At 47.5% G+C, this 24,617-nt stretch overlaps 1 protein-coding gene across 4 annotated transcripts in view; it reads right to left on the bottom strand.

The window, feature by feature from the left end:
* Positions 1-24,617, bottom strand: part of LOC119461739 (polycomb protein eed) — a 208,630-nt gene that overhangs the window by 150,467 nt on the left and 33,546 nt on the right. For 2 of the 4 annotated variants that reach the window (XM_049672079.1, XM_037723114.2), the window contains exons 10-12: positions 11,440-11,592; positions 11,069-11,142; positions 4,888-5,247 (exon numbers count right to left, since the gene is read on the bottom strand). In XM_049672079.1, the coding sequence (XP_049528036.1) occupies positions 5,118-5,247; positions 11,069-11,142; positions 11,440-11,592 (357 nt within the window). In that variant the 3' untranslated portion in view covers positions 4,888-5,117. Of the gene's footprint in view, positions 1-3,436; positions 5,248-11,068; positions 11,143-11,439; positions 11,593-24,617 lie in introns of all 4 variants that reach the window. The other 2 variants (XM_049672080.1, XM_037723113.2) reach the window with 2 other exon arrangements.

Here is a 24,617-nt window from a genome sequence, read left to right as displayed (position 1 = left end):
CATTGCATTCTACTGGCGCTAACATATGGGGCAGAAACTTGGAGGTTAACAAAGAACATTGATAAGTTAAGGATCGCATAAAAAGCAATGGAACGAAAAATGCTAGGCATACCGTTAAGAAACAGGAAGAGAGCGGTTTGGATCAGATAACAAACGGGGATAGCCGATATTCTAATTGACACTAATCGAAAGAAATGGAGCTGGGCAGGCCATGTAATGCGTAGGGTAGATAACCGGTGGACCATTAGAGTTTCAGAATGGGCGCCAAGAGAAGGGAAGCACAGTCGAGGACGGCAGAAAACTAGGTGGGGTGATGAAGTTAGGAAATTTGCAGGCGCAAGTTGGAATAGGCTAGCGCAAGACAGGGGTAATTGGAGATCGCAGGGAGAGGCCCTTGCCCTGCAGTGGACATAAATATAGGCTGATAATGATGATAAGGTGGTGCAGGCAGCAAGTGTGAAGTGGTGGCACACTGGTGGCAGTCGAGGGAAAAACGCTAAATTAGTATGTATTGACGCATTCTTTCAAAACCCCACTTTCGTTAATTTTGAAGAGAGAGGTTGATTACTACAATAGATAATGAAGGCCGAACTTGCTTTTCTTTTTTAGAGGTGAAACCCCAATGCTGGTACTTCGGTGTGATGTCATGGATGTGTTGTTTCAAACTTGAGCTGTTATGCTGCAGCAAAAGTTTTCAAAGCTTGCAAAGTTCGCTGTTTTGCTGCTCTAGTACACACTGTAGTTCATCCGTACTGATAAAAAAATTAACTAGGCCCAAGGAGACATTGTCACCTTCCTCTCTACTTTGTACGTTCCTGCTCAGTCACCTTGCAGGTCAAGCTGTTTGGTCATGAAAAAAAACACAATGGTCAGCAATCTGCTTCAGTGGGATTCTAGTGGGTTTGCTTATTTTCCAGCTATATATTCAGGAATGATCTATCAATTTTAAAGCGATGGTGGCAGAAACTGTCGAAGATGATTGTCAATGTCGGCAGTAGCTTTCTTGTGCGACCTGCTGCATATCGCCGCGCCATCCGTGAACCACGAAACCTTACGGGCACATCAGCAGACAAGTTGGCAATCTTGCTGCTAACCACAATGCTGAATGATACCACTACACCATGTGTTGTTGTAATCACTGCATGCTGGTTGAAACTTCGTAGCAACCCCCACTAACCCTATCTTGGCTGTAACTTCATTGCAATGGCTATCCATAAAGCGGCAGCGCTCGACACCGAGGTGTCTGTTGCAGATGGGGTGCCATCACTTTATTATATTTAAAACATCCCTTAAGGAGAATTGATCAAAAATGGGCACCTCCACACCTGTATCACGCAGTGCCGATCAAAGTTCAGGCACACTCCTAGTGACCCAAGTTGTCTTTTATAGGCCAGCAGCAAGATGTCTATTTGGGCACAGATCCAGTGACCCATACGGTCTGCTTGGCAAGACAGCACCCAGCACCTACCAAGTGGCCCAAGTTGACTCTCCTCCCATAAACGGCCAGAAACATACAAACTGCAAAATGGAGGGAAGAGCCAAAGAAAGCTATCGCTTTAAACTCGGTGCATGCCATGCGTATGTGGAATCGATGATAAGTGAACTACAGACGTGAGCAGCCTTGTCTAGAATGCGGGAACGGTGGCTTCCGGGGGGGGGGGCTCTCCGGAGCCAGCCAGCGACGTCTAACGCTAGCTGCTGGATCCGACATTTAACAGTAGGTGCTGGGCACGTTTGGGCCCAGTAACTACCGTTAGATGCCACTGGCTGGCTCCGGAAAGCCCCGGAAGCTGCCGTTCCCGCATTCTAGACAAGGCTGCTCACGTCTGTACATACCTAGTTCAATGTACGCTCTGGTCCCATTTTGTTCCAGTTTTGCTCCACACTTGGCTGCTTCTGGTGCCGACTTCGTCACTTATTTGTAGCCGACTTCTTCAATTTACATTTGCCAACTTCACTGCCTGTCTACTATGTGGCACATACTCCTTCCGGGAGATTGGCAAAGAATGTTCACAGGCCCAGTGCAACATGCCCAGCTGCCCAAGTTCTCTATTGGAACAGTGGCCTAAGTCGTGTTATCGGCAAGACAGCAGCAGGTGAGAACACATCTCCTCCTCTATCTCGGCCACGGCTGTCCACACGGCCAAGAGCGTACGAGGGGCCTCGCACCGTACCTTGGAGGTAATCTGTGGCAGATGCAAAGGCTCAGCAAGTCGAGAGGGCTGGTACACTTCACGTGTGCTGTCTTCCTGCATGTCCAGCGTTGGAGGTCGTGCAATCTCAAGTATCGGACACGCATGGAAAAGAGAGGCAGTCCGAAGTAATTGCTTCCCAAGGCTGGTGTTCATGATGCTAGCGTTGTGACAGCGAGTGTTTGCGGTCATCGAGTGTGATCTGTTCATGTTTCCCAGTGCGTGACACCGTGTTTGTTAACTTAATTAGTAAGCGAATCCGTACTGCACTTTATACGGCCACTGCAACTACGAACCTTACTTCGTGTAGTTGTTGAATACATTGCTATGCTACCATTGCTTTGCCTTCTCGGGTGTAACTGCAACATTTTTTAGTTCAAAGATGAACACACTAATGCCAGTGTTGCAAACTATGCTTATAAATATTGCTGGGGTGCTTTGACATCAAACATCTGCAAATTTTTATTCAATGTTCACGCATAATACATAGCCTGTACAGAATACAGGGTGTCCCGCTATCATGCATTGCATTTTTAAAAAAGAATGGCCATTCTTTGCAAAGATAACCAAGTGCACATTGTTAACGGTCAAGTAGAGCAGCCACCAGTAATTTGTTTGTTGATGCCATTCAGTTTAATAATTAATTGCAATTAGCAATTTTTTAATTACTGCTCTGAATGGTGTGCTGTCAATGAAGAATTTGTAGAAACTTGAAACTGACGTGGTCTCAGCTAGGTACTTTTCGCCCATTTATTTTTTATGGCTGAAACGAAAGCCAACGAAAAATGAAAAGTATCACATGACTAACCATCCACCCGCATCTAAAAGCATCCCCCTCAAACAAGCTGCATAGCAATTAGTGGCAGAGCTGGCACTTATCTGGCACGCCCTGCCCGCGACACACGGCGCCTTGGCATTGATAAGGAAAGAGTGCCGATAACTGGTGGTTGATGCGTCGTGTAATGAGTGCGCTCACTAGCTCCTGTGGAGCGTATTTGAGGGCGCTGCATCTTGATGCGGGCAGACGGTTAGCCATGTGGTATTCCTTATTTTTTGCAGGCTTTATCAGCCAGAAAAAAACAAATGGGCAAAAAGTACCTGGCTGAAAACAAGCCAGTTTTAAGTTTCTTTAAATTTTCTACAAATTCATCATTGGCAGCATACCATTGAGAGCAATAATTAAAAAAGCTAACTGCAATTGAATGGCATCAACCAAAAAATTACTGGCGGCTGCTGTACTCGACTGTGAACAACATGCACTTGCTAATCTTTGCGTAGAATGGACCGTCTTCTTTAAAAATGCAATGCATGATAGCTGGGGCACCCTGTATAAACAAGCGATGAGATGAAGCAAGATGTAAATATGAACCGAAATTGTTGCATAAATAAGAGCGTTAGGTATGCACAAATTTTCTAAGTGGCTAGTTCATTCAGGCTCATGCTACCGTATTTACATACACAATGATTGCATCTCTTTTTACAGAAAATTTGCGCAAAGTTGGGAGTGCGTTTGTTATGCGTGGTAACATTTTGAGCGAGCCTTTTTTTTCCGCGGCCACCTCTAAAAAGTTGGAGACACTACAATACAGGGTCCAACGCACCAGAATGGCAGCTGAATCAGAGGTGTTTTGCCGTGTTGTAGCGCCAGATTGGACGCCTGGCGTGTGCAGGAGGCTAATCTGGTGCTACGGCATGACAGAACACCTCGGTTCCGGCGCATCGGATGCCAAATTGTACCGTGTGTCTCCTGCTTCACGGCAGCAAGATTGGGGTGCAATCATTATGCGAGGAAAGGAAAAAACACCCTTCTTGATTGGAAAAGTGGGAGGTGCATTCATTCCGCAATACGGTACTTTGCACAGAGCTACAGTGTCATTGCGTACGCACTTTAATACCATTTCTGGGTGCTCCACTCGCCCGTTTCATGCAGAATGAGTCTGAAAGTATCTGTCATCTATGGTGAGGCCAGATGAAAACGGAAATCGAAAAAACATGCTTTACTAAACAGCTGGAAACATAAGGTTCCATAAAGTGATACATTTGAGCTAAACAAAACTATTCTATTTAGATATGGACAGTTTGAGAGTGCCTAAATTCTGTGCATGCAATTAAAATTCCATGCATTACTACACCGTACACAAAGGAAGTGGCGTATATTAAAAAAAGGTGAAGTCACGTATTATTTATAGAAACAGCACTTTTATTTCTCCAATATCACATAATTTATAATCATCTAAACATTATTTGAATTTTCTTTTTCAAGTCCTTTAGTTTTCCTTACTTTAAAATTTAAATTATTACATTCTTCTACTGCGGCTCCCCCCTTCCCCCAACCAACAACCCCATAACTGCTGGCTTCTTGACCATTCTTCCATAGTAAATGAGAGCAATAATTTGAGGGAAAAGCCAGCAAGTAAAAAACAAAAACAATTCTAAAACGATATGGCGTTGGGTCAGTTAGTGATCTTCAGAACGACTGCTCCATTGTTGTCAGTCTTATTCTTTGTGGTGTTCTGCGCAACATGTTTATTTCTGAAGTAATAAAAACAAAGATGGCAGTCTTCACTAATGGCGAATGCTGCTGATGGTATAGACGAGTCCAGAGATCACTGAACTCTGCTGTTTTCTTTTCTGGCCTTGCCACAGATAACACATGCTTGGGATTTATTCTGAATGAAATGTGTCAGTAATGCACCTAAATATGCATTCCCTGGAATATGGCAGCTTTGCATGAAAATTGAGCCTAAACAAGTCAGCGGTTCATTTGGAAGAACCATGTACACCTGGTGCCTCACATTTACACTAACACTCAACAGACTGGGCAAGCTGCATGTCACACGTGAAATGAATTGGCCAGCCAGCACATTTCCATGACATTCACGCTCGGTCTAACTGCACCAGGCTCTGGTGGCTGTATAAATAGGGTTAGCGGGTGACACGGTCCCAACGCCAGATGGTGGCGTCGTCGCAAATGCACAGCAGGATGCTGCCATCCCGGTTGAGGTTCGTCTGCCGCACGGGACTTGTGCACTTGGGATGAGTCAGCACTGTGCTCCTGAAAAAGCAGGGCACACAGCGTCACCACCAGGTGGACGACGGCTAGCAAACACGGAAAGATAAAATAAGGCTACTGCATTTATCCATCTTTATGAAAGGAAAAGTTGGCATGCTCCCAACAGTGGGATGAAACTACCCTGTGAGTACGAGTTCTTCGTGGACAGTTTCTTCAACTACGTACTATACCTATAATTTGACACTGGCGAACTTGAACCCCCAAAAAAGTTCCAATCTATTCATATCTATACTTACTGCGTTTCGTACATAGCACACAACACTGCAGAAGCTGCGTAAATAGTGCCTCCATAGAAGTATCCTTCCGCATGTTTCGCAGTGCAGTTGTTTTTGATCTGCGACGCTTTCTAGGGAATAGCGACTTCATGTATTACAACTACAACTCGTAGACACAAGTTTACATGAAATGCCGCATTATTTGTGCACCTTTGTGCTTCCGATATGTGGCCTCTGGTCGCAGAAACATGTCACTCTGCTTGTTTGGTGGTAAACAAGGTCACCTCAGCGATACCTATCATGTAATAAATACGTCAAATTTTGCAGCATAGAAGTATAATATTGCATTTTGCGTCAAATTACATGACGCGCACCTAACCTTTCTTTCATATGTGACGCACTGTTTTTTGGTTGGGAATGCAAGCAGTGAAAGATTCCCCCTAGCCTTCGTAACATTGCCTGCCACGTATGAAATGAACTCTATGGACCAACACTTTCATCATTTCAATCTTGAAACTGGCAGCTCGGTGGATGATTCGAACCTGAAACTCAACTGGTACACATGAATGCGCCTGGGCCCAGTGGTGGCCCTGACAGGTGCAGCATCTGCCTTGGTGGTGCTAGGCAACAGACAGCGGATGCGTCGAAGAAATGCTATCTCCCATCCAACATACTGATTTCCGGCCTGCTATTGGCAGCCAAAACTTTTCCAAAAGCTAGGACTCTAAATGTTAAAGGAGAATACACAAACGTGGCATTAAATTAACCTCACAATAAGTTATTATTGTATTACCCAATTCCAAAGCGCACCTTGTCAAAGTGAATAGCTTTCTTCGCTTCTTTCGCCTGTTCTTGTGGTTGGCGGCCAGTGGTTGATGATTGCACTTTTGATACAAAGGTGCTGGTGCAAAGGTAAGCTGCCGTCTTGAGCAGCTTTTCTTCCCTTTTTTTATTTTGTGTTAGTTCTAACCAGAAACCAATCAAGTAAAACATTCTCAGAAGCAGAATGACATAGAAAAAATTATGACAACATAAAGAAAATTGGGAAATTGGGTACAGTTTTCTGGAATTAATTTGGGGGTAAAAGGGTTAATGGCTATATTCCCTACGGAATTATGCAATGAAATAACAAATGCTACCTAAATGTCCTCACTGTAACAAATATATGCCATCAAGTGCATCATTCCTCTAACCCTTTGAGGGTAAAACACGTAAATATATGGTGCCGCGAACAAATCCCAAATGGTCGATTCCGTATATTTACGACGCCATCTATATGTTTGAAAAACAGACTAACTTTTCAACTCTCTGTTGCCCAGCAAGTGCTGCAAGCTGTGTAGTTACAAGAAACTTTGTTTTTTTCGCCCTGTAGTCTTTTTGTTTTAATTCAAAAGCTTCCTTATGCCAGTGCGTCAGCAATTGCTCGCGCTTGCGCACAGCAGTTAATTTTGGCTTCGTGTCGCAGGCTGTTTCAATTTATCACGTTCACAAAAATTGATGTCTTATCTGGTTTCTAATCTCTTAAAGGGTCACAGCTAGATGCTTGTTCGTCTGTTGCTCACAGGGGTGCGATGACATCTGTTCACGTATTTACAAGCAATGCCTCTGTATATGAACAATGCTACCATGCCAGCATTCCATTTCTTGAGACTCACGAAAACTGATTGCCCGCCCCTTGTTGGAAATAGGACGAAGGATTACTGCAAGTTTCTCACAGATTTCTTTTTTTTCTTTTTTTTTTGAAAGGCGCACAAGCACCAAGTTTTCTTGTGTGCAGTCACATACACAGCTCAATTTATGCACACTACTGACATGCGAGCAGGTTGCTCTTGCAAGTGAGTGGAGTGGTGATCCCTTCGATGCAGCCTACTGCCCAAGTGCCAAATCAGAATATATCTATTCCAGTGTATATACTTTTTTAAATTCTTGGTAAGTATTTATGCAAGCCCATCTGTATTCATGAATAAACAATGCACATGTACGTACGGAAAATATATTTTTTATCACTTTATGGTCACCAAAAAATTACGGTAAATTTTTTTCAAAATAGAGCACTCTGAAGACTGCAAATCTGCAATAAAAAAAGCAACTCTGGGGGGCGGGGAAAGGGGGGTCACATCTGGCGAAAAAAATCTACCCTCAAACGATTATTAAGGCAAATAGCTTTCTAGAAACGTTTGGCTACAGTAAAACCTTGTTATTTCGGAAAATCGGATAATTCAGGCTCGTCGCCTCGTCCCGGCAGGTGTATGTATTATTTAATGCCATCAAATTAATTCAGACGTATTTGGCTGCACACGGGTTAATTCCCACAACCCTTGGTGCACTGCGACGTACAGATCGCTGTACAGGTGCGATGCAAAAGAGCAATACCTGGGTTAGCATGCAACTGAAACGTAGAGGTGGAGTCCGCATCACGATAATCATCACCGTGGGGGACCGAGAGGAATGCTTCGTGCCTTTATTGGCTTTATTATTGCCTTTATTCTTGCATTTACCACTGTGTGTGGCACTGCATTGCTGAAGGAACACAGCATCGAGCGACCAAGGTTCCATCTGCAGCGGTTGTTGCAAACGACAGGTTCCTTCCGACTCAATGTGCACATTGGCCCAAACTGAATTGACAGCAACCGTCACAAAATTGTGATCTGTTGCCATTTTGTGATGACAATGACGCTGTGTCTGACGGCTCTGACTGTAGACTGTTGCGAACACCGCAAACGCGATTTTGGTTTCATATCTGATTGTAACGCATAGCCAATTTTCGGGACCTATTTTCTCGGAAAAAAAGGTACGCGTTGGGTTCGGGTAAATATGGTAACTGTTAACAGCTTGTTCAAAGGGGCTGGTTGGTTCATCATTAGAAAAATACAGAAACAGCGCGACACAGGACAAGTAAAGAACACAGGACAGGGCACTGAATAACAATCAAATGCTTTATTTCCAGAAGCGGCATACAAAGACATCATTGAAGGTCAAACAAACGAAAGAAAAAGAGAACGAAAAAGAAGGATAAGCGTTAGCCACCAAGGACAATCCAGTTGTTTTGTTGGCAGTGTGAGGGACGCAGAACTGACGCATGCAGCACCACTTGTGAATATGCAAAAAGTCTCAAAGATTTCACGCATGCGCTGTTCACGATATCTTCTAATTATTTTGCCCTCTTCAAAGATTGGGCTGCGACCACACATATTACAATGGGTAGCCAGATGACTGTATGGGTTGCCTTTTAGTGAAGCAGCATGCTCGCGCAGGCGATCGTTGATGCATCTCCCCATTTGCCCGATATAGCAACGGTTGCATGTGAGCGGAATTCTATATACGACCTGCGTTGTACAATCAATGAACTTGCAGGCATGCTTCGTAGAGCAGTTCTTTCGCGCGACGGTATCCACCTCGTTGACTATTTTGCACAACCCGCTCAGTTTGTTAGGGGCATTGCACATAACCCTCACTCCTGCCTTAGCCGCAATTTTCATAATGTTATGGGAAACACGGTATATACATATGGAACGACAGCAATCCTAGATTTCGAAGGCTGTGACTGCAGAGTTTGTTTTCCGGTATTCTTTAACTCTTTCACCAGGCAGCAACGCTGCACAACACGCTAGTTGGGTAGCCTGCGAGTTTTAGTCGGCTGACTTGTGTTGAAAAGCTCTGTTCAACAGAGTGCTCGCACGAATGCATGAGAGCGGCCCGCAAACAAGCCTTAGCGATGCCTCGTTTTACGAGTTTGGAGTGTACGGACGAGAACGGGAGATGCCCTTTCTTTGAGCAAGGCGAGTAGCTCCAGCACATTGACGAGGCTTAAAAACAATTTCAGTGTCTAAGAACCTTAACCCTCCTTGATTGGCTTCTCCGTTGTCAATACAAAATCTTTCGTTATTTCACTGCAGGCATCCACAATTGTCTTGGAGGTTAACTCCGCGCCACAAGGGTGAACTGGATAGAATACAGTCGAGCCCGACTATATCGAACCCGTTTATATCAAATTATCCCGTATATCGAACAATTTCTAAACACGGTAAATTTACATTGAGAATATATAGCAAAAGTTACTGTTACATCGAACGAAAATAGCAATGACAACCGATATATCAAACTCCATGTGCCTCAAAAGTGCCCCAGCAAGTTGGCTTTCCCTCGCGGTGGCGGGGAAAACTGCCGGTGCCACCCTAGAAAAAGTGGTTTAGACCCGGCTGTGCACGGGCGAACACCCCCCTGCAAAAAATGACCCTGGCCTGCTCGCAGCGCTTACAGCCAATCAGAGGCCGTCGTGCTTTCTCCGAGGCGCGGAGGCGGTACAAGTGAGCGCCATTTTTTCTTTCTTTATGCTTGTGTGCCTGCTGCTGCCTCTTTTCCTCGAGTCCTCATTCAGCGTGGTCCGTGCTGGTGGTTTTGCCTGTTGGCGCTCTGTGAACTTTCTTGGCGCGCTGTCGTCATGGCTTGTGCAAAGAGGCAGACGTCGTACCGACCACGAGCCAAAGCGACAGCAATAAGGAAATTGACGATGGCCCGTTGCCTACATCCTCCGAAGTGATTAGTGCACTTGCGTTGGTCCGGCGCTATTGCGTGAATATAGAAGGTTGCGGCCTCAGCTGCTCCGACTCGTTGGACAACGTGGAGGTGTGCGTGCTGTCGCAGGCAGTGAAGTCGTCGAAACAGAAGAAAATCCAGGACTATTTCTTCCAAAGTAGGGCACGCAAGTAAGCCATCATATTAATAAAGTACTTTTCTTATTGGTATGTGCCTTTGCGTCATCAAATCCTATAGCGGGCCTATATCGAATTAAGTCATATATCGAACTAATAAACGTTTTTGGCGAGTTCGATATACCCGGGTTCGACTGTACTAAAAAATCATCAACAAAGCGGAATATTCTTACGGTTGTCTGCTGTAGGCTAGCTAATAATCCCCTGTCATAGCGAGCCAACAAAATATCGCTAAGTACGGGTGCCAAGCACGAACCTATACACACTCCCTGATTTTGAATTAAAAGCTTATTGTCATGACAAATGAAGGTGGAATTTAGGTAGTAGGTGAGCATTTCCATGAAGTTGCCGACACTCGTTCCACAAGCATTTTGAAACCTAACTACCCCGTGCTTTTCAATTCAATCACCAACTTCCTCTAGAATCAAGTTACTTGGTAACAAATAGTATGTCTTTTACATCAACAGCTATGGCCTGATACTTGCCCTGTGTCGCACTGTTTCTGTATTTTTCTAATGGTAACTGTGACCACGATCACCTCATTTCAACATAATAACACTGAAAATGCTTAGCCCACTGAAAAGACTGCAAGCACATGATACCTACACATGTTTAGCTTGGTGTTTACTGCCAGCTCCACTCAGGCTCGCGTATCCCAACAATCTGCACACAGCCACTTAGCCAGAACACTAATGCACATGCACTAGTGCACAAAGCTCAGCGGCAGCAATGAAAGTAAGAGTGCCCTTGCTCTGCTGCAGCACCGATTATCAAAACCATGAAGTCAACGCAGTTCTCTGCAGTGCCTGAGCACATGAAATGTGAGGCAAGTAGAGCGTAAGTGACGATAAGCTAAAGCTGTCTACAATAACCAACCTGCAAGTTGTGGGGTCGTCCACGTCAATGTCCCAGACGTAAGTCTTGCCTACCTGGTTCCCCAGTGCAAGAATCTGCAAGAGGGAGAGAGAGAAAGAAAACAAAATGACGAGTGAGGAGGAAACAGCAATGCAGAAGGCAGGGAGCTTAACCAGAATAACCTCTGGTTGGCTACCCTACACCGGGTGGAGGGAATGCAAAAGGGGAACACAAAGATGACAGGGAGAGAGGAGGGAAGGAACGAAGGAAATTAGCAGCGAGTTCGCTGATGAGTGTGGTATTGCACTAATAGTCACAGACGTTCACGAGTGAGCATCACAAAGAACGTGAATGAGGTCAACTGTAAGGAAAACGCAAGCAGCAACACTCGCCTTCTGCTCAAAGTCCATGGAGAAGCGCATGAACCAGATGTTGCACTCGCGGTACTCGAATCGGTGCAGCACCGTCACATTGGTGTCCGTGTGCCGAACGTCCAGCTGCTCCAACAGGCCGGGCTTCCAGCACACAATGCAGTTCTCGCATGACTGCAAAACAAATGAGGACAGCTTGCACAAGGCCTCACACGGTGCAACACCATAAAAAGCACCATCACTATTAGCACCGTAATCTCGAAACATGATGCATAGCGGATGGCACCTTAACATTCCATAGATGCAAGCAAAAACATGAGCAATGCACATACATCAGCAATGACTACAAACCGGTCAAATACATTAATATGTATTAGATCGGTTAAACATTATTATGTTCAACACAGCTGAAAAAAAAAGTATGCTAAAAACATGCAATGAACTATGATTTGTTAGCTTGTAACACGGTTGAGAACACTGCAATAGTACAACAATAGCACAAGAGCACAGACACATGTTGTTTTTTGCATATCTTGCAGGCTTCAGTAAGCCAGATGAAAGGATCATGCAAGAGGTACGTTGCCACAAAGAACTGGATCGGTTGGTTCTGAAAACTTCTTCTGCAATGTAATGAAACACACTTGGCCCTATAGGCAATATGGAATTTTGTTTTCATAATTCATCTTAGTTAATTAGTTAAGCGGAATATAAAAATATACTCTGAGGAGCACCACACAACAGCAAACAATATGATGATGATTTCACCCAGATGAAGTTTACCCCCTTTCTTTAATCCTTGGCTCAAGTTATGCGAAACACCCGGTACCAGCTACTAGATGTCCAAGCTATCATGCACAATGTTAAAGAAGAATGTAGGGGTATGTGAATATGGAATAGTAGATTCCGGATCAAATACCAAGCCAGATCAATAATAAAAAGAAGCTAAATATTGAATCAAATATTAAATATCAGAAAAGTTATCATAAAGTCTTATACTACTTACAAATGTTATGCAAAAGAAACATGGTGCCGCACATGCTCATGAGTCTGCTCATTATACGTAGCAAGAATGTTGCTAGCTATCAGTAACTTAGTCACCTGGGAATCAACATGTATGCAGTAGAACCTCGTTCATACATACAGTTAAACCTGCTTATAACGAACCTCCATATAACGAATTCCTGGATATAACGAAGTTTTTTTATTCCCCGCCATTACTCCATAGAAGCACATGTATTTGACACCTCTACGTAATGAAGTGGCAGCATGAGACCCCCTCGATATAACGAATTTCCCCCTCCGACAACCTAGAGATTTCGCCCCAAATATTGTCATTTTTGCGCGAGCGGCAACCGGAAGCACCTTGTCCGCCGCCATGGAATGCGAAGCGAGCGCACGTGTGCGTGCATGCGTGCGTGTGCGAGGCAGGCCTGCATCCCTCGACCCGGCGATCTTGCCGCCGCGGGCGTGACCTTTCCCCCTCCCTTCATTCACACCTGATTCTGCTGCTTGCTCCAGCTGGCCTAGCCCACCAAGCCGGCACTCTCTCCTTTTCCAGTTGACGTTGCCGACGTGCTGGTACACGCTGTGACACATCACACTCGATGAGCGCGGACACGCGCTGTCAAACGCTGGCGGCGTGTGGAAGCGCTGCTGGAGAAGCGAGAGAAGTGACCTTCGTGCTGTTGTCTATCGCTTCAACGCAAACTGAGCGCCGAGAACACACAGCACGCACAAAGCTACGAGCCGCCGACGCACCTACACTGTTAGACTTTGCCCCAATGCAGATCGCTTTCAAGATACGACTTGCGCGACCGCACGCCGCCGCGCAGTACGCAGTTGATGCCAGAGTACAGTACAACGCCGCCCCACTATCCCTCCCCCGTCGCTCCCTCGCCGGTGCCTCGAGCGCAACGGAACAAGGCGCGCTCTTGCGCGCGCGAGATTTAGATGCGGTCGTCGGCTCCCCTCGCACGTTTTCACTCGCACATACAGCATATGGCGCGCGGCGACTGCGTTATCGTCCTGGGACCTTATACAGAATATCTATGAGCCAAAACCAATTTTAGGGCCACAACGCGTCATAGACACCATCTTTATGAAGCAAATACGGATCTCAAGGGCCATACTTTTTCTGGTGGAAACCGAAAATACGTCATAGTTGTCGCCCCCGGCACTTTGGGCAGCCAATGCCATCGTCAAGCCACCAAGCCAAGCGACATGAAAAGTCAAAATGGCCGCTCGGGCCGGCGCAGGGTGGCAGTTCACAACGTATGATGCGGGAACGGTCCCACAGTTGCGACGCAACACCGGGGTTATTAATGCATTGGGTTCTATGGGAGCTGTGCCGGGACCGGCCGAAAACGAACAGCCGGGAAAACGCAGCCCCCGGGAACGTAACAGCGGGGTTCTACTGTAACACTACACGACGCTACAACGCCATCGTGATGGTCGCTCTTCGTTTCCGATGCCTCGCGCTTGTGCGAAACGACACGTGTCCACGCATCCGATACCTGGTGTGACATTCCAAGGATGAGTGCCTCGACGAAAACGGAAAATGGGTGCGCGTTACAATTAAGGGCGCGTTAGAATCGAGTAAACATGGTAAGCGTTTCTTTTTCGAAGTTTCGTGCCGAACCTGCATATAACGAAAACCTCTTTATAACAAACTTTTTCGGGAATTTGTCAATTTCGTTATATCCAGGTTTAACTGTATTAGAAAAAGACATGCTTGATAAACATACAACTGGAAGAACTTATGATCCGAATTCACTAAAAAATTTTGGCAGCCTTGACTGTAGTTGACATCTACGTACTGCAAAGCGTGCACAATCTTGTGAGCTGTGCATAAGAACACCTGCGTTGTTGTCTGGCTGCTTCTGCAAAATGGATCCCTCAGTGCGCGCACGTTTTGCGAGGTTGGCCCGGCCAATGGATCCCTACCGCGATACACCACGTCGTCCTACCGCTGGAACCACTGTCAGGGACGATGGCCCCAACTAGCAGTATGGTAAGGCAGTGCAACGTGAACACTTAGGTAGACGCGAGCGGGTAAAAGAGCATGATCACGCGCTGGAACATGGGAGAGAGTGACATACTGTCATTCTGTGTGTGTCTGACAGCCCGACGTGGGAACAAGCAGACGAAATGCAAGGATATCTGTCTTGCTACGGTACGAAGTAAAACAAGGACACGCAGACATTCGGTTTGTATGTCTTATTATTTCTCTAAACTCTAATTTGTCCATTAAAGCAACACATGAAAAAAATAACTGATGTTGCGCTGAATAATTCTCGAAGTCACATGTCACTGTGTGTGACGTCCCAGCACTGCCATTTACGCAGGTGCACTTGTGCAACTAACATCAACTCTCCGGCTGGGAGCGCAGTGCCCGCGAGGCGAAGGGCACACGGAGTTTAGTTTGAAATTTCAGCTCTTTTCGGGGCATGTAGTGGGGTAATACTTTGCAGATATGAACGTTAGCGCGCACTGTATGCACTGCGCTTTTCAGCTCAAAAGGGCCAGACCTGGTGAGGGGCTCAATGGCAATTTTCTATTGCTTAGAAAAGCTTTGCTTTCCAGATTTCTTCCAGAAAACAGAAGGAATATTTTGTTTTTATGGCAGGTAGTGGTTGTGTGTTATTGTCAGCTTGTTATGGCCAATCTGTGTAACAGGCAAAGGCGGAGACTGCGCATCACGTGACTCAGCGCCGCTGCATGCGGTCCTTGCAGACAGTAAAGAGCGGGTGCCTTTTCACTGTAGGGTTCGGTGTCGTTTGCTGCATGTCATAAGTTCTCAAATCAAAAGGCCCAAGGCAAGTTTGTGCAAGTAAACATTCACTGACTAATTAAATTACTAAGCATGGTGTCACGCGCACACTGGCAAACATGAAGAGATCTCTGCAAACACTGGCTGTCACGATGCTGGCGTGATGACTAGTGCAAACAGAGGGGAGCAAATGTGCCTGTCGCTTCGTCTCCAAAACTTGTGATCATGTGACCTCCAGCATTAGGTGTGCAGGAAGACTGTGCACATGCAGCCACCAGCTATCTTGGCTCGCCCAGGCTTTGCACCCACTGGAGATTACCTCCAGACGTGGTGCAGGCGGCGCATGCAATCAGCTGCACGAATGGTAGTGCGCTACCATGGCTGGGCTACTTATTTATTTATTTATTTATTTATAGTACCCTCAGGGCTTACAATGAAGCATTACAGAGGGGAGGGGCTAAAGATACAGATAATTATACAAAAAGGAGAAAGGAAAACAAGAATAATAATCAGATGACAGCGCACGGTATAATGTATAAATAACGCAAGTAGGAGCGACACAATAAGCATAATATTATGGTAACAAAAAAAATAATTATACAAAGGAAAAACAGAAAACTTCGGTAATATAGATAAACTATAAATGGTAGGCTTTGAAGGTTATAAACTATAAAAGGGGAGGCTTTGAAAGTAGGTGGCCTAGAGTGAAAGGGGGGCTACAGCCCCCCTTTCACTCTAGGCCACCTACCTTCATAGCCTCCCCCAGCATACGCTTGATCACGTTTCGCAGGCTCACCCCCCTGCCCTCTTGCACTGACGAAACTATTGCCAAGGTTCTGACATGGCGGACAATACATTTTTTTCCGGCTCTGAAAATTGCTTTCGGTGCCTTTAACATACAAGACATGGCCTTTGAGATTGGCTACCGTTACTCCGCACTACATAAGCATGGCTTCAAGATTGGCTACTACTACTTCGAACTGCCGCATGGCCCGTGGCCTTCCCAAGTTCTTTACCCATGCGACAGATGATGCAGCAGTGTTTCCTTCACACCACATTCCTGCACACGCACTTCGAGCGACCTGATTACCCCATTCACAATGGAATTTTTGCTGCTCGAACTCTTTATGCAGAATGGCACGTGCGAATAATGACTCCTGCCTCGGCCAACATATTTAGTTTCTTGCTAGATTTATAGCCATGAAAGGTCCAAGTAAATGCTTGAAATAGTTGGAAATGTTGTTACATCAAAACCATGTCTAGAAATTACTTTGTTAAGCCGTGAAAAATAAAATACATAGCTTTCTATAGAGCTAAGATCGGGAAACGAAAATAGTTTGTTACACCAGAGGTTTCGCTAAATCGCAGTTTGTTATATCGAGGCTTCACTGTACACAGTAGATATTCAATTTCTGAATCAAATTATTTGTACTATTTGATTTGTATTATTTGCGTTTTCACACACCACAAGAAAAAGGTGATGCCTGTAATATAGATTAAACTAACTGTATCAGGGTGTCTACCAAGTTGACATTTTCAGATTCCCTGAGTTTTCCAGGTTTTCCCTGAGTGATTTTGCTAAATTCCCTGAGTGAAACGGAACTTCTTTTACATCAAGATGGGCTGACACCATGTTGCCTGATGCTGTCACTCTTTAGTAAGTATGTTAAAAAAAATGCTAAGCATCAATTGCGATAGCAAATTAGTAGAGAGCTATACGGAGTAAGGATAGTAGTTTTATCAGCTGTATAAACTTAGACATGCAGCAGCACCAGCAATGTGCCGAACTGTTGTCGACGCCGTCGGCGTTTTGCCCGCGTTCCTACCGAACGCGCACGACGCTGGTGATGTTGCCTGTGCCTCTGGGGGCGGCTCGGAAGTTTTCGACGAGATCAGAACGGGACACTCGTCGAGCAGCGTCCGAAGTCTTTACCACCTTCTCGCCTCACCACATTTTTATATAAATACACATTTGGTGGCGCAGCTAAACGTCGCCTCCCCTCCCTCCCTCCATTGCCGCAACTTTTGTTCCCTTTCAATTAAATTACAGCTAATTTAGGGACGGGCAAATAGTGGATTTGAGGTTCGAAGCGAATAGTGATTTGGTCAAATAGTTTCGAATCGAATAGTTTGAACAGTATATATCACATATTACAGCAAAACCTAGTTAATTCGAATTTCACGGGATTGAAAAAAAAATGTCCGAATTATCAGGGTATGCAGAAAACAATAAGCAAATGCTTACTACGTCAGCACGATTTTATTAGTATAATGGATGAGCAAATCCTTTCGCTATTTAGGACAAAAGCAGTGCGGAAGCTGCAATTCTCGTCATCTCGTGACTGATTGGCTCTCGCAGCGGCGATCGAGGCCTCGCGACTTCCTTCGCAGCACGGCTGCGGCGCGCGCCATCATTTGCGACACGCTTTGCACTACCGCGCGCACATCCCGATAATTTTTTCGCCAGTAAGCTCAACGCCAACGGATCGCACGTCCATCGTGATGTAGCCGGTGCGCTTCATCCTCGACAGCTTTGCCCCGAGACAAACCTGCTTGTCGCAACCGCGGCCGCTATCGACACGATTATGAACGGCGACTTTGCGGTGCTTAAGGGTATGGCCACGATAGAGGCAAAAACGCCCGCGTCATGCCGCGAGCGGCAACGCATCATGACGAGCGCGGAAAAAGCGGCAGGAATCGGGGGTTTTACGAAAGGCTTGCCGAGTGTGCCGAGAGCGACGAGGGTGACGTCACGGAGCCAATGGCAACCGGACCTCCACCGCTCCGCGCCGGGTTATCAATCGACGATTGTCGTCTCTCGCGGTTTTATAGAGGGATTTCTGGACGCTGTCCCATCGCACCCTTTTCGCTCACGGTGATTCCGCGTTCCGAGAGCGCGCGAGATCATATCGCGCTGCCGCGCGGCGAGACGCGATTGCCACGGTGGACTTCGCGGCAAGGCGCTGACGCGCGGCACCTTGCCGCTAGTGTGGACGTACCCGGCGGACGCACGCACCGAGTCAGAACGAAACTACCGTTCACTGCAACAACTTCAGACGAAATCGCGGTCGCTATCTATGCGATCATGGATGGCCACTACGCAGCTCTTTAGGCACGGGGCCGACGTGCGTATTGAGTCAAACGAAACTAAACGAAACCGCTGCGAAAGAAACCGCGGCAGCTATCGATGCGATGATGGGTGGCGACTATGAAATCCCGCGGTAAACGCAATAAAGGCACAAATAGGCACGAAGCGTTCCGTCGTTGCTGTCATTCACGTACGATTTCCGCTGCTGACTATAGCTGTGCGGACTCCGCCGCTTCGTTTCGGTTGTGCGCTAGCGCCGTTTCTGCTCTTCGGCGTCGCACATTTCAGGCTCTTTAATGCAAAAACATATAGCCTTCGAGATTTATGGTTGATGTATGGCAGCCATGACGTGAAGCATAGCCTCCGAGATGTGCACCGACCGTCCGTGGCTTTTGGCTGCCTACTCGGGACCGCTGAATAATTCGAAAATATTGAATCCATGAATTCGAATCGAAGCGAATAACGAACATAGAATTATTCAATGAAATATTCGTCAATACCCTATATTCGCCCATCCCTACAGTAATTTTCCCTGATAGAGGCACAAATTCCCTGAGTTTTCCCTGAGTTTTTCCAGAATATTCAAAATCCCTGAGAATTCCCTGTTTTCCCGGTTTTCCCGGTTGGTAGACACCCTGTGTATGTTAGCAGCAACCTAAAGAAGCGTCCGGCATTTATTGTATTGCTTCTAAGTTGTAATGAGTAAACTTTTTACCCCTTTATAAGTCGACAAAAAATCTAGAAATGCATTCAGAAAATGACACTTTTTATTGCACATCTGGACAACATCTGGATAGAAAATTTTTTGCAGATTCGAAATATACAGTAGAACCTCGTTGATACGATCACATTATGCACACTTTCCCAGCACCAATGTTAGCGATCGAGAATACAACAAAGAATTAGCCAATCCAGTTACACTTCTTTTTTACTAGTTAATACGTTTCTGGAAAACACGACCTTTCGGCACCAATGTTCAATAAATTGCTAAACTGCAATCTTATGATACATTTTACAGCCGCTAAATCCCATATAAACAAGAAAAGGCACAAGGCGTGCGTGATCGAGAATTGTAGCTGCCTGCAACGGCATCTTCCTCACAATAATCGCTCGCCTGTGGCACGCGTCGGCATCTCGTGCTGCAACTATTAGTGCAACGCTTCGCATTACGTAGATGTCGACTACAGTTGAGTCTGAAATTTTTTTTGTGACGGCTCATCGTATGTTTACCCGGTTAGTACGTTTCTTGCATTTTTTTTCATAGTAAATTCAGAACATTTGTCTGAAAATAGACAAATGTAAAACCAAGAGGCACTGGCGGCAGGCTTCACCCATCAGCGTCTCAGAGTGCAAGTACCTTGGCGTTTACTTCACATCGAAACTTAAATGGAACGTACACATTCAGCATTCAATATCTAAGGGAAGTAAAATGTTGTTTTTTATTCGTAGAACTTTTAAATCAGCATCCAAAGATGTTAAAGAAACACTTTATTTTTTGCATGTAAGATCTATCCTCGAATACGCCTTTATGATTTGGGACCCATATCAGGACTATTTAATTCAAGTAATAGAAAAACTTCAAAATCAGGCTGCACGCTTCGTCTCCAATAGTTACAACCCGTTCGATAGTGTCACTGAAATAGAAGCATTGCTGGGCTGGGAAATGTTAATCACCAGAAGAAAAAAATTGAGACTCAAGTTCTTCCACCGTATCTTCTATAATCAAACAGGCATTGATAGCCGCAACTACCTATCGGAGCCAACTTATGTCTCGAATCGACTCGACCACTTAAAGAAGGTGTGTGAATACACCTGCAATACTAACCGAATGCTGAATCATTTGCTGAATCATTCTTTCCACATACGGCGAAAGACTGGAATTTGTTGCCGGAAGAATGTGTTTCAGTGTCTGATAATCATGATTTTTTTTCGCGCCTGTGTTTGTGACAATGCATTACTGCCTTAACTTTGTTTAAATTTTCTATTACGCCTGAAAATGTTGACTCATTGTATGTTCCACCTTGATGTTAGTTTGCATTGTGTATTTATTCTTTATTTCTGTGAATGATTTAACATATCTTTATCTAACTGCCCCCCCCCCCCCCCTGCGATAATGCCTTCGAGCAACGCAGGTATTCTGTAAATAAATAAATAAATCCAAATTCGTTCACCGCCACACCGTATCAAAACTATCGTCGTAGTCAGTGATATAGTAGCCGACTGATTTCCAGACTTCGCAGGGACTGAAAAATAGTCCGAAAAATCGAGCAGTCCAAAAAAACCGAACAGTCCAAAAAACTCGCCCCCCCCCCCCCCCCAAGAGAAAAAAATTATGAGGCTTAGAGCGGCTTAAGAAAAATGTCGCAGTTTCGCCCAAAAGGCGGAGCATCGTTTGCGATAGCCAATTAATAGACAGCGATACGAAGTAAGGATGTTAGTTTTATTGGCCCTATAAAGTTGTAAATATGCGCTTACTAACTGAATAAGCACGGTGTCACGCACACACAGATTACATGAACACATCTCGCTCAATGACCGCGGGCAAATTGACCTCCACGCTGTCTCTTCTCTCGCTTCAACGCGAATGTCGAAAAAAAAAAAGAAAAAAAAATGCCGCATACGAAGCTACTGGCACTCGGCGCACGCCCTTTGTACCCACCGTAGATCGCGGGGACACACTTCGGCCACATAGCAGATCGCTTTCAAGATACGGTGCCTGCGCGGCAGCTCTGTCAGCAGCAGCCGCAAGAGCTGAATGCAACTACCCACCGTCTCCGACGCCTTTCTCTCTCACGTGCATGAGATTAAATTGCGGTTGCCGGCTGACCCTCGCAAGCTTTCACCCGCACACAGCGTACGGCGCAACCGAACCTTAAAAAACAAAAACAAACAAAAAAATACCCCGGATTCAGCTTAAGTGATATGACGATAGTGCCGAGCTGACCGAACAAAAAAAAAAGCAAGTGCCACTTTTTGGAACGTTTTGTCGGCCAAGGAAGAGCGGGCGTGCGTCTACTAATCCTGAAGGCTATACAGGGGGGTGTAGAGGGCGCGAGTGCTAAGCCGATTATGAGGCGCCCTCTATAGGATGTAGCATATAAAGGCTGTGCTGTGAATAAACGGGGGCACTTCTGCTGGGGACTCGGAGCGTGTGTCTTTACTCCGCGGCCCTCGGGCTTCAGCCTGCCTCCTCGGCCGCCTCGGCTCGAACCCTCCCACCACATGGTGTCAGAAGTGGGATGCGTGGTTCCCGCGACTTGCCATGGCTAACAAAGACGCTCCAGTTCCTGCTCTCGCTGCCGCCAGTCTCCGGAGTCCCGCTCCGTTCCCCTTCGACGATGTCGGCGAGTGGCTGCCCTGGTTACGGCAATTTGAGGACTATGCCTTCGCCACCGGCATGCACGCAGCCCCGGACGAGACGAGGGTTAGGACTCTCCTCTACTGTATGGGCCCCCGTGCACGCATTGTCCTCAGTTCTCTCATGTCCGATGAAGAAGCGTACAAGTCCTACGCGGAAGTCACCCGGCGGCTCACAAGCTACTTCGTGCACCCCGTAAACGAGGTGTACGAGAGCTCTCGGTTCCACAAGCGGACGCAAGAGCCAGGCGAAACCGTCGACAGTTTCTTCACGGCCCTTCGGAACATGGTACGCAAGTGTAACTACCCGTCACCTGCCGTTGAAGAGCGTCTTGTTCGCGACCGTTTCGTCGTGGGTTTGGCGGATTCTCGCCTTTCAGACAAGCTGTGCCGCACTCCGAGCCTTTCCCTGGACGACGCACTCGTGCAAGCTCGTCAGCACGAAGACGCCGAACGCGAAAGACAACGCCTGTCCCTCACCGCTGGGCAACCGCTTACGGCAGCTCACGTGGACGCGGCGACTTCGCGTAAACCCGCGCAGCGTGCACGCGGACGACGCAATAGACGGGACTCTGGCAACTTTGCTGACTTTGCGTCACGTGACCGACCCGACGGTTCGCACTCGAGCAACAGAGCTGGCGAGGCTTTGAAATGCGGCCTAGGCCTAAGTAGGCAATGCGGATTTTGCGGTCACGAGTTTCACCGACGGTCTGACTGTCCAGCGGCCAAAGCGGTCTGTAACCACTGCAAGAAGCGAGGCCACTTCGCGGCGGTATGTCGCTCAGGGAAGCGCCTCGGATCCGTCGAGCTCCACTCCGTCGCGGCGGTGGCCCGCAACGGGCGGTACGTTGAGGTGCGTGTCAACGGGAACCCTCTCGTCTTCAAGTGGACTCTGGAGCCGACGTCTCGGTGGTTCCGCGCACGTTTCCCGGCTGCCCAGCCGTCCTCGATAAGCCGCGAGGCGAAGAACTTTTCGGACCCGGGAAACAAGCCCTGAAGCTTCTCGGCACCTTCGACGCGGCGCTGTCTTGGAGAGGCAGGCAAGTCAACGAGCGCCTCTACGTCGTTGCGGGACAAGAGCAGCCACTTCTCGGCTATCCCGCTATCGTTGCCCTTGGGGTCGTCAAGTTTGTCGGCGCCGTCGCACCAGCTCTGCCGGACGCACCACCTCGTGAAGTCCCTCCAGCCCTTTTCACCGGCCTGGGCACGTTTCCGGAAGAGTACACGATACGTATCAAGCCTGACGCGGTACCGTATGCCCTCAGCACAGCCCGGCGTATCCCGATACCGCTACGAGACGTAGTCAAAAAGGAGCTCGACAAGATGGAGCAGGAGGGCGTGATCCGGTGCGTCGACGAACCGACGGACTGGTGCGCGGGACTTGTCGTCGTCCCGAAGCCAGCGGGGGGTTACCGCCTGTGCGTTGATTTGACCAAACTCAACCAAGTCGTTCTGCGTGAACGCCACGTACTCCCGACCGTCGACCAAACCCTCGGACTTCTCGGTGACGCACGCGTTTTCTCGAAGTTGGACGCAACTTCAGGCTTCCACCAAGTACGCCTGGCGCGCGACTCCCAGAAGTACACGACTTTCATCACTCCGTTTGGCAGGTATTGCTACTGCCGCCTCCCATTCGGCATAACATCGGCCCCGGAATACTTCCAGCGTCAGATGTCTCGCCTGCTGGAAGGGTTGGCTGGTGTTGTTAACCTTATGGACGACATCCTTGTGTTTGGCCGCACCACAGAAGAACACGACCAACGCCTCCAGGCAGTCCTTGGTCGCCTCCAACAAGCGGGGGTCACCCTCAACGCTGCCAAGTGCACTTTCGGCGTGTCCAGCGTGCGGTTCCTTGGCGTTGTCGTCGGTGCCAATGGCATCACTCCGGATCCAGAGAAAGTGGCCGCCATTCAGCGCATGCCAGCTCCTCAGGACGTTCATGGTGTCCAACGTTTTCTCGGTATGCTCAACCATGTCGGTCGCTTCCTCCCGGGCCTCTCTCAAACGACTGCGCCAATCAGAAGTCTCCTGAACAAGCTTGCAGCCTGGACATGGGGACCAGCGCAGGCTTCAGCATTTGAAAAGCTCAAGAGCATGCTGTCGTCGGACATCTGCCTCGCAAGGTACAACCCTGCACTGTTGACGACAGTCTCCGCAGATGCCAGTTCCTTCGGGTTGGGTGCTGTCCTCCTTCAAGACCAGCCATCAGGGGAGCGCCGACCAGTTGCATACGCCTCTCGAGCGCTGACTGAAACGGAACGGAGGTACAGCCAGATCGAAAAGGAGGCACTGGCTGCCACCTGGGCCATCAACCGATTCGACGAGTTTCTTCGGGGTCTTCGTTTCACCCTCGAGACCGACCATAAGCCGTTAGTACAGCTCCTAGGAACCGCGGATCTCGATCTCATGCCACCACGAATCCAGCGCTTCCGCATCCGCCTTCTCCAGTACCAGTTTGATGTCAAGTACGTTCCTGGGAAACAGCTGGCCACCGCAGATGCACTCTCAAGGGACCCAGTCGTCCAGCTGCCAGCGACTCCAGCTGTTGACAAGGTGGAGCTGTACGTTCAAGAAGCACTCCGTGCTATCCCTCCTACATTTGCAGTCCTCCTCGACGACTTCCGAGCTCACCAGGCTGCAGATGGGGAGTGCGCGCAGCTCAAGTTGTACTGTGAGCAAGGGTGGCCTAGGAAAGAGAATCTGCCTCTCAGCATGGCTCAGTTCTGGGCTCATCGGGCCGAGTTCAGTATTGGTGACGGCCTTCTCCTCTGCGGTGGACGCCTGCTGGTGCCCGCTTCTCTGCGGAAGCACGTCCTCTCCCTCATCCATGACGGACACCTCGGAGTGAACCGTTGCCGCGCCATCGCCAGGGGAGCTGTCTGGTGGCCGACCATGGGGAGTCAGATCAAGACAATGGTGGAGAACTGTCCCAACTGTGCTACCACGCGGGTCCAGCGAGCAGAGCCACTGCTGCCTACCGTGACG

The sequence above is a fragment of the Dermacentor silvarum genome, chromosome 8 (genome assembly GCF_013339745.2).
Source record: "Dermacentor silvarum isolate Dsil-2018 chromosome 8, BIME_Dsil_1.4, whole genome shotgun sequence".
Classification (NCBI taxonomy): domain Eukaryota; kingdom Metazoa; phylum Arthropoda; class Arachnida; order Ixodida; family Ixodidae; genus Dermacentor; species Dermacentor silvarum.
This window is presented reverse-complemented; position numbering and strand designations above follow the sequence as displayed.